An 11,620-nucleotide genomic window follows, 5' to 3' on the forward strand; every position below is an offset into this window, starting at 1 on the left:
TGCTGCTCTCGCTTCCTCGTGTGTTGAGAAGATATAAAGTAGGAAGCAGTGATGAAGGACGGACAGTGTGACTGCTCTCTGTCCAACACAGCAGCAGACATGCTCACAGGTCTGCACCACACCACCTCACTTACAAACTGCACTTGAAAGCTTTCAGCTCCTTTTCTGAACTCAGAGAGAAACTGGTAAGTTTCAGCTTGTGGAAAAGGCTGCTTTCACCAAATGTTTGGACACTGTGTTGAGAACAGGATCCAATCAGATCAGATGTTTGACTTTGAGACAAATCAGAAACAAATGAGAGATCTTCAGCCATCAACATCTTGGAGTTAAAGGAGAATCATGGTGAACTCGACTGACTTTCCATTTTTCATACTGAGTGCTTACGTGGACTTGGGGCGTTTGAAGTACTTCTGCTTCACGGCTGTTTTATTGTTGTATATTGTGATTGTTGCTGCCAATGTGTTTCTGATCGTCCTGATCTGCATCAAGAGGAGCTTACATGAGCCCATGTACGTGTTTCTGTGCAGCCTGTTGGTGAATGAACTGTACGGCAGCGCCGGCTTGTTTCCCTTCCTGCTGCAGCAGATCCTCACTGACACCCACATCGTGTCCACCTCCGCCTGCTTCCTGCAGATCTACTGCCTCTACACTTACGTCCAAATCGAGTTTTGTAACTTGGCGGTCATGTCCTACGACCGGTACCTCGCTATCTGCTGTCCCCTCCATTATAACACATGTATGACCGCCAACAAGGTGGCTCTGTACATCATGGTCGTCTGGTTGTATTCTTTGAGCAAGTTCCTCATCACTCTTGCCTTGAGTGTCCAGCTGCTGCTCTGTGGGAACGTTATGAACACACTGTACTGCAACAACTACTATGTGGTCAGACTGGCCTGTTCTGACACCACCGTCAACAACGTCTATGGAATATTCGTTACTATACTTTCTGTTGTAGTTCCTCTGGTTCTCATCCTGTTCTCCTACATCCGGATCCTGAGGATCTGCCTGGTGGGCTCCAGGGAGACGAGGCAGAAAGCAGTGTCCACCTGCTCTCCCCACCTCGCCTCCCTCATCAACTTTTCCTTCGGCTGCTGCTTCCAGATCTTTCACAGCCGCTTCGATGTGAGCAGCGTTCCAGGTTCTCTGAGAATATTCTTGTCTCTGTACTTCCTGATATGTCAGCCACTCTTCAACCCCGTCATGTATGGATTCAGAATGTCCAAAATAAGGGCCATTTGTAAAGATTTGCTCTGCTTAAACTAAAAGGACCTTAAAGAGAATGTTGTTTAGTTTAAAATGAATGTAACATTTCTATATGACAACGTATTTTATAGACGCCCTTAATCCTCTGGGGGAAATTGATTCTCTGCATTTGCCTATCCTAGTATCTTATGTATCTAGGAGCAGTGAGTTGCCACAAAGAGGTGCACGGGAACCAACTCCTGATCTTGGCCTTGCTCTGGGACATGGGCAGGAGTGTCTAACCCTGACATGCATGTCTTTAGGGTGGGGAAACCAGAGCACCCAGAGGAAACCCACGTGAGCATGGGGAGAACATGTAAACCTCTACATAGAAGGGCCCCAGTAGAATTCAAGCATAGAACCTCCTTGCTGTAAGGCACCATGCTCCCCCCTCCAAATATGTAACAGCAGTGAAACAAAACATTCTCTTCTCCATAAAACAATGGAAATCATTCTATCATGGATATTTCCACATTAACATTTATTGTTCATTTATTCGCGTTACTCATTTCATTGGTTCGAGTTTTAAACCTACTGTAAGTCTGAAAGTGTTTGGAACTACAATTTTATTTTTGCATTTTTTGAACAATAAAGTAATAGTCTTTAAAAAAAAGGCGTTTTATAAAACTTAAACAAAAACTATAATCTTTTTTTTTACTTAAATGTAATTTGTATTATTTTCCTCACCTGTCATAGCCTCCATGTTTCACCCTACTCTGTTGTTATGTGACGTATCTCATTTAACTGAATTGATTGACATCCAAGTAGCAAACAGATTAGTGAAGATTGCAATGAACCCTTCATAACAACAACAATAATAATAATATACTGTTGTAGCAGTTTTACAGTGCTGCATTTATTTGTCATATTTAATTGAATTAATAACAGTGGAAATGTTTTTCCAGTGATTCTTAAAGTTGATAAAACCTTACACTATATCATGAATAATGCATGAATAAAAACAGTAAAGTAACATTTAACCAAGAAGCATTCATTTGGGGGTGTGAGGACAATCCAGGCCTCAACACAACAAAAAAAAATCACATTAACTGTGGAGGATTTATTAATTAATATTTGTCTTGAGCCATTTTAGGATTAATTTCGGCTTTAAGACCATAACACCTGAAAACACTAGGACTGGTGATAATGATGTAGAAGTAGTGCACCTCATCACCGAGGAACAGAAAAGCTTCTGCACTGGGCAAAATGACAGTAAATGTAAGGCCAAAAGAGACGCTCATTCAAAAAGAAAGGGCTGAGGTGATGATCAATGATTGGAAGTGTTGCATTTTGATACAGTTGATCATTCCCTGCTCTTACACAGACTGCTAAGTATTGGCTGTGACCCTAATCCTTATAGATGGTTCCAAAACTACCTCTCTGATAGACAGCAGTAGATGAGAACAGATAATGTTCAATATGCACTTTTATCGATAGCAAAAGGTGTGCCTCAAAGTCCTTTTCACAATTTAAATCAATTATATGGTCTGTTGGCCTACCTGCACTGCCCATTCAAGATTCAAGATTTTTTATTTGTCACATACATATACATACTTCCATACATATATGCAGTGAAATGTAATAATCTGTACACAGACAACACTATCTGATATTGTTGGGCTGGCTCAATACAATTGGCAATTGACAATCTGCAACTTCTTTTAATGTTCTTCAAGAGGCACTCATCGATCTCAAACTTGCATTAAATGCTGAAAAAAAACACACAATATATGCTATTCAGAAGAAAAAAAATTAAAAAATTCCAATTTACATGAATCAACTATTACACTTCAGTATCAAACCCGCTCTCAGGATCTTATGCTCTGGACTCCATGTTGCAGAAGTTTCTCTAATGGATCGACCGATATTCCATCTACGTGTGATCAAGCATGTGTGTAACTTGTTCTTAGTCCAAGAATTAACTAATGTATGTTCATTTACTTTGTGCAATATACTGATGGGTGTTCATAGAAAGTAGATCCTTTCCAGACCTTGATAGGAGTGGATTCACTTTACAGTTGGAGCTTTGCATCCAGCCTTGATCTCCAAACGTAGAACACTGCAGAACCTGGTTGTTTTTAGGTAACATCACAGACAACAAGGACAGGGACACCAAGAGCCCCAGCCAGCCAGATCCTGCTGCCAAGCTGAACGGACTGTCTATTGGTCACAGAGGAATTAATGATTGGAGAAGCTGATGCAGAAGGAGCACCAACAGGTAGAGCCCAACGCCATCCAAGAGGGTCTACAGTCATGGGAGGCCAGGCCGGTTCGAACAGCTGCTGCACTGGAATAACCATCTGCCTTCACTCTGCAGGAGGCCACATGTCTTAGCCACATATCTAGAGAATGCCTACGGCTGCGAGCACCAGAGAAGCCTTTAAACAGGGATGCCAGGACACCAGGGCACATGGAGTCTTCAACTGAGGCTGTATTCATGGTGAATGTCCAGGATGTAACTGCAGGGCGGTCAGCCTGGAGTCAGGGTCACAGGTGGCATGTTCGTTGAATAAGGAGCAATGTGAGGGAACGATGGGTTAAAGCTGTTCATGGGTTTGAGATCCCTTGTTTGTAGTACAGTCCAAGTCAGGGGGGATCAAAGTTTGCGCCAGAGGTGCTGTAATGGTAGCTGACCATCATATGGCCTCACAGCAAGGACCGTTGGTAAGGTTTGCTGCCCCTAGGGACCCTCCCAGCTACGGCTAGACTCATCCAACAACACACCTGCATCAGAGATTGTTCTATGGACCCATATTCTGGAAAGCTCCTGTGAAACGGACTATTCTGTTTTGGTAGGGAGTCTTGTTATACAACATCAGTTTTAAATAGTCCATTCAGTAAAGAGTGGCTGTTAGTAAAGGGGGTTCCTGGCTAGCATCTAGAGCTCTTCTGAAGTCAAAAAGTTGGTCTTCATATTCATATTCATCGTTTTACGTATTACATCGTATTACATCGTACATCGTATTACATCGTATATTACATTTCACTGCATATATGTATGAAAGTATGTATATGTAAGTGACGAATAAAAAAATCTTGAATCTTGAATTCTTGAATCTATTGGGAGGAGACTTCAACACAGTACTAGATCAAAGTTTAGACCGTTCTAAAGCCAGAAATATTCACAAGTCCTGGCGTTAGTCGGACACTATAAAACAATATCAGTGATCTTGCTCTTGGGGATTGTTGGCCATCAAATAACCCCCATTCTAGAGAATACATTGTAATATTCACCATCCCACCAAAGTTTCTCTCGAATCAACCTTTTCTTGACAAGTAACTCCGCACTGTCCAAAAACCACTAATCCTGAAATCCACCCTATTGTCATTTCCAATCAGGGGCCGATTATTTTCAACCTGATAAATGAAACAAACTGGAACCCCCCGGTAAGTGCTGGTTTAACGCCTCACTTTTGACAGATAAAGAATTTATCCCTTTCTTTTCCAGAGAATGGACTTCTATCATTGAACTGAATCACTCCCCAGAAATATCACCATCCTTACTCTGGGAAACAGCTAAGGCAGTTCTAAGTATTATTTCATTCTTCACTCACAAGAAAAAGAAAGGACAAGGATGCCAAAATAAATCCGAAATGAGATGCGGACAAATCTCAACTTGATAATATCAACCATCAAAAGACACAATTCCTTATGCAACAATCAAGAGCAAATTATTTGCGCCGTTTATTCAGCCTGATCAGCATATCTCAAAGGCGCAACTTAAATACTATTATTGCCTCTTTAGATGCCAAAAAAGCATTTCATAGAGTTAATTGGATATATCTCTTTTCAATCCTCAACAAATTTGTCTTTGGAGAGTCACTCATTCAATGGATCAGAATCCTCTACAACTCTCAATCTGCTTCTGTCGTCACCAATGGTTACACTTCACAGCGTTTCACTCTACAATGCGGCAAGAGACAAGGATGTCCAGAACCCCTTTACTCTTCGCCATCTTTATTGAACCCCTCGCGGCGGGCCATCCGTTAAAAGTTATATCGTAGGCTTACAAACAGGAAACTCTGTTCACAAAATCAGTTGGTATGCAGACAATATCTTGTACATACGGAATCCAACATCATCCCTACCGGAGGTGTTCAATCTTATATCTAAATTCTCAGCTATCTCAGACTTTTCAATAAATTAGACTTAAACCACCGTCTTACCACTCAGTGGGGGGGGACTGCAACGCTGGTACCCAGAAACTTCCCTTAACCATCAAAATGGGCAACATTAGATCCCTTGGTATTGATATCTCCACCAATCTGTCAGATTTATTTACCCTTAACTTCACTCCATTGCTCAAATCCATTGAAGAAGACCTCATTCGATGGAACGAACTACCTATCTCACAAATTGGTAGGATAGCAGCAGTGAAAATGAATATACTTCCAAAAATAAACTATGTATTTTCAATGACCCCAGTGCAACCAACAGCACATTGGAGCCAATTATGGCTCTTTCAATGACGGTGTATGGCTCGCAGACAATTTTGAGCTTAAATTACCATCACAATTAACAAGTAATAAATAATGCATCTGTGTCATTTTAAAGTAAAACAGGTAAGAGAAAGTACAATTTTGAAAATAAAATTCAAAATATAAATGTGGCGGACAAAGGGGCAGAGTCACTGGCTGCGGACCACAGAAAGACTCCGGGGCACCTTTTACTCGGCGCCCTGCCCCTGCCGGGTCTCTGCTCAGGCGTCACTTGTTGGAGTCTCTGCCACAGGTAAGGGTTTAGGGGGTGGTTTTGGCCGTGGTGCGCCCACATGGCCAGAGTTTTATTGTTCATTTCAACATGCGGCACGCAAGCCACATATATATATATTACTGAGGATTATTATAATAATTGTAGATAATAATGATCCTCTTGGGCGCAGGAGGAATGGCGTTCCACTGCTGGGCTGCTTACCAGCCAGTGGGCCGATCCCCTCTGTAAGACAGAGAAACATTAAGAAAACTGCCTGCCTCCAGTCAGAGCAATCAGCTCAACACAAGTGGACAGAAACGGAAAAAACTTCAATTTGTATGTGACAAATAATCTCTTGAACTTGAACTTGAAGAGCAGCTGATTCTTAAAACTTGGAAGGAGCTTCCCGTCACATATCACACAATGCAGCGTGTGAGTATTACCATATTGAGCATGTTTGGCTCTACACACGCACATGAGCCGTCTTTCTCGCATCTGAGAAACATTAAGAGAAACCTACGCTCACGTTGAACTGATGGAAGCCTCAACGCAGCATAAAGCTTAACCTCACTACGTATGAAGCAGACGACAAGGCAACCAGAAAAACCATGCAGCACCACAAGTCACATTTATGGTAAAAAGTATTTCATTTATTATTGGTTAGCTACAGTATAACAATATTATTAAGAAAAATAAAGAGAAATGTATTATAACAGCGCTTTTTTAAATACTCAGAGATGTGTTATACGTTAAAAATGTAAGCCTTACTTAAAAAATGCACGCATTAAGTTGCATTAAATTTTATTAAATATTATATGGCTCACAAGGAAATACATTTAGAAATATTTGGCTTTTATGGCTCTCCCAGCCAAAAAGGTTCCTGACCCCTGCTCTATAGACTGAATAATCAATACATTTTATTGGAAATAGAAGAAACTGAGAATTAAACTAGCAACACTACAGAAAAACCAAGACTGTGGAGCTCTAGCAGCCCCAAACTTTATATACTATTATCTAGCGAACCATCTTCAATTTATAATTAAATGGTTACAACCAGAGCAACAATTGGCCCATGAATGGCGATACATTGAACAAACAAAATGTCGGGAGTTATCAATATCTGATCTCCCATTCCTTACTGATTCAATAAGAAAACATAATTGCTTTAAAAACCCATTAATCGCAACAACTCTGTCAGCCTGGTGGAAATTCCTCAAACTCAGTAGTCACTCCATCTCCAAACAAATTCACGCCAATCTGGCACAACGCAGATATTCAGGTTAAAACAGACCAATAATCTTCAGGTCTTGGAAAAGACAAGGATTTACTCATCTTGAACACATTTTTGAAAACAATTTGCTTATATCCGTCCCAACCTTAACCCAAAGGTATAATATCGTGGCCACAGCTTCCTTCCATTCCTTCAATTACAGCAGTCTCTAAAAGTTCAAATCAAATTGACGAACAACATCCGACAACCACCTCAAATGATTGAACATCTCACTCATATCGGTCACTTGAAAAATCCCTTTTCCAGAATATACAAACTTTTATTAGAAACAGACGACACTTTATCTTTACCTACAATGGAATGGGAAAGAGACCTTTCTATTCCCACAAATATCAACCAGTGGAAGCTTATTTGCAACAACACCTTTTCTATGACCCGCAACTCCAAAATGCAACTCATCCAACATAACATTCTGCACAGAGCTCATATCACAGAACACAAAATGTTCAAAATGGGTTTTGTGGATGAAGAAATTTGCTCTCACTGTTCCCTTGATACCAGAGATGACTACTTTCATGCCTTCTGGCTCTGCCCACCTATCCTGGCATTCTGGACCAACATCACCAAGAAGCTATCAACACTTCTGGGTCGCAGCGTCCCAGTCTCCCCGTCTATATGTCTCCTCAGTCGACCCACCACTTAAACACCACCAACCTATTTTGATCGCCTTAAGAATTGCCAAGAAAACAATATTACTCGATTAGAAAAAGAGAGATAATCTCACCACATCCCAATGGTTACATTTATTAATAGTTTACATCTCAATGGAAGAACAATTGGCAATATCCAAAAACAATGTTGATTCATTCAATGAAATATGGGCTACCCCACTGGTGCCGGATGAAGCCATACGTCCAGCCGAGGCCTTCTCCGTGTTCCGCGGCGACAGAACGGGAGAGTCGGGGAAATCCAAAGGTGGAGGCGTCTGCCTAATGGTAAACAACCGCTGGTGTAACGCCAACAACACCAAATTCCTCTCCCACTCCTGCTCGCCGAACCTGGAACAGCTGACCATACTATGCCGTCCATTTTATCTCCCCCGGGAATTCAGCACGGTCATCATTACAGCCGTTTATATCCCACCGCAAGCGGACACAGACGCAGCTCTGTCGGTTCTGTACGATGTGTTGTGCGGATTTCAGAACAGACATCCCGACGCGGCTGTGGTGGTGACTGGGGACTTTAACAGGTTGAACCTTAAAAAAGTTCTGCCGAATTTCCACCAACACATCACGTGTGCCACCAGGGGAGACAGAACTCTGGACCATTGTTACACATGTTACAAGAACGGATACAAGCCCGTGTCGCTTCCTGCTTTCGGGAAATCAGATCACGCCGCGATCTCGCTGCTTCCTGTTTACAGGCCTCTGATCGCGCGGGATCTGGTGATGACGAGGGAAGTGAAGCGGTGGACGGACCAATCAGAGGCTGCGCTTCAGGACGCTCTGACTGACGTAGACTGGGACGTGTTCCAAGCGAGTTCATGTGACGTCAGCGAGTTTACGGAGGTTGTAGTGAGTTTCGTGGCTACGCTCGCGGATGAAATCGTTCCCACGGTGAAAGTTCGGATTTTTCCAAACCAGAAACCATGGGTTGATAAATCCATCCGCTGCGCTCTGAATGCGCGCACGGCCGCTTACAACGACGGACTTGTATCTGGTAACATGGACAATTACAAAGCGGCGTCGTACAATCTGCGGAGGGCGGTGAGGGACGCTAAACGGACGTACAGAGACACCGTGGAGCTGCAGATGGAGCGGGGGGACACAAGACGCTTGTGGGAGGGGCTGCGAACAATAACAAACTACAAGAGCAGCTCCTCCCCAGCCACGAGTGTGGACGCCTCCCTGGCCAACCAACTGAACTCCTTTTATGCGCGGTTCGAGTCTGGCAGTAGCACCGCTAGCTCGCCGGCTAATTGGAGCTACACCGCTGGGGACGAGCGCGCACTCTCAGTGTCCGTGCACGAGGTCAGGAGGGCTTTGATGCGGGTGAACACCAGGAAAGCTGCGGGTCCAGATGGCATATCTGGACGAGTACTGAAGACCTGTGCTAACCAGCTAGCTCCGGTGTTCACCACAATATTCAACATCTCCCTGGCTGAATCAGTGGTCCCATCCTGTTTCAAGAGGTCCACCGTCGTTCCTGTCCCGAAGATCGCCTCTCCAACCTGCCTGAATGACTACCGTCCGGTGGCCCTCACCTCGGTGGTCATGAAGTGTTTCGAGAGGCTGATTAAGGATTACATCTGCGCCTCCCTCCCCCGCACCTTGGACCCGTTGCAGTTCGCGTACCGGCAGAACAGATCCACGGATGACGCGGTCTCCCAGGTACTGCACACCACGCTCACGCACCTGGATGGCCAGAAGGGGGCCTATGTGAGAATGCTGTTCATTGATTATAGTTCAGCTTTCAACACCATAGTTCCCACCAGACTGGCTGTCAAGTTGATGGAGCTCGGACTGAATGCTCCGCTGTACACCTGGATCCTGGACTTCCTCACAGGCCGCCCCCAGGTGGTCAAGGTGGGGAAGTACATGTCAAGCTCCCTCACCCTGAATACAGGATCCCCCCAGGGTTGCGTCCTCAGCCCCCTACTGTACTCCCTGTACACACATGACTGTGTGGCCAGGTCCAGCTCCAACACCATCATCAAGTTTGCTGACGACACCGTGGTCGTGGGCCTGATCACCGACTGCGATGAGAAGGCCTACCGCGAGGAGGTGGCTGACCTGTCACTCTGGTGCCAGGACAACAGCCTCCACCTGAACGTCAGCAAAACCAAGGAGCTGATTGTGGACTTTAGGCGTGGATCACAATCGAGGACGCACGCGCCGTTGTGGATTAATGGGACTTCTGTCGACAGGGTGAGCAGCTTCAGATATCTGGGAGTCCACATCACAGAGGACTTAACATGGACTGTTCACACAGACACTCTGGTGAGAAAGGCGAGGCAGCGTCTCTACCACCTCAGGCAGCTGAGGAAATTCCGGGTCTCGGTGAGGATCCTCAAGTCCTTCTACTCTGGAGCAGTGGAGAGCATCCTGACAGGCAACATCACTGCCTGGTTTGGGAACTGTACTGCCCAGGACAGGCGGGCCCTGCAGAGGGTGGTGCGTTCAGCTGAACGTACCACTGGAACTACCCTCCCCCCCTTGCAGGAGTTATACACCAGGAGGTGTAGTAGCAGAGCCCGTAGGATCATGAAGGATCCTCATCACCCCAACAACGGACTGTTTCAGCTGCTGCGGTCAGGCAAGCGCCTCCGCAGTCACGCAGCGAGAACAGAGAGACTGAGACGGAGTTTCTTCCCTCAAGCCATCAGAACTGTCAACGCTGACCTCACCAGGGGTCCTAACTGAGCCATGCACTAGGCTCCACTACCTACTGTACTGTATGTAGCATACTGTACCGCATACTGTATCACTGTTCAGGGTTGTTCGTGATGCCGTATTGCTGCGCCGTACTGTTGTATACTGTGCTGTATTATCCCAAACACTACCTCACACTATTCACATTCACATGCCACTTTAATTCACATGCCACTTTAAATGCACATATCTGTATATACATAGGCATATTCCTTCAACCTATTCCATTTTATTTCAATTTATTTTTTATTGTATTTTATTCTATATATTTTTTATCTTATTCTATAAGTATTCCACTTACTGTATTACGTTTTAGGAGTCAGTTAGTCGGTCTATTAGAAAGGAATTTTCTACTTTTTATTTTATTTTATTTTTGTACTTTTTCCTAGGACTTATTGTGTGCTATCACCGGGTGCGTTGCATTACATTTCACTGCATATATGTATGGAAGTATGTATATGTATGTGACAAATAAAAATCTTGAATCTTGAATCTTGAATCTTTTATCACTGACATAACTCCATCATGTAAAACTTGAGTCTTCCTAAGTCGGGGCTATTTCGTGGTGCTTTGTGCCATGTGGGGGTCTTCCTGGTCTGCCGGGGCTCTCCGGTTGGGTGGATGCCCGGGCAGCGCTGGGGACATCCGTGGTGTGTAGGCCTGTATTCGTGGGGGATCCTGGGGCCCCACGGGGGAGTTGGGGGTCTGGGTGGTGGCGCCCGCTCCTTTACCTGAGTTGAGCTGGCCTGTCCCCGGGGGTGGGGGGCGCTCTCCTGTGGAGTACCTGCAGCTGGCCTCCTTGTGTTGGTTTGGGGTGTGGTTGTGGGTTCTGGGGCTCGGTTGGGGGCGGGGGTTGTGGGTCGCAGGTTCGGGTATCGGCCCCGTGGCCGGCAGGTCGGCGCGCTGCTGGGGTCGCCCACCGCGTGGGTGTGGTGGCTGGGCTTGTGTGTCCTTCTGCGTCCCATGGGAGGGGGGTGGCCCATTGTGCTGGGGCTGGTTAGGCGTTCCGTCTGGTCCTGTCAAC

General features: G+C 45.0%; 1 protein-coding gene across 1 annotated transcript; it reads left to right on the forward strand.

Annotated features, from left to right (window-relative positions):
• Positions 1-339: 339 nt before the first annotated feature.
• Positions 340-1,263, forward strand: LOC307235264 (olfactory receptor 11A1-like; the record flags this gene model as incomplete). Its single annotated transcript, XM_080007298.1, has 1 exon — positions 340-1,263. One exon carries the CDS (start codon positions 340-342, stop codon positions 1,261-1,263), a length of 924 nt encoding a protein of 307 aa, XP_079863424.1.
• Between the last annotated feature and the right edge of the window lie 10,357 nt (positions 1,264-11,620).

Source organism: Zeus faber, assembly GCF_960531495.2.
Source record: "Zeus faber genome assembly, chromosome: 9".
Classification (NCBI taxonomy): Eukaryota; Metazoa; Chordata; class Actinopteri; order Zeiformes; family Zeidae; genus Zeus; species Zeus faber.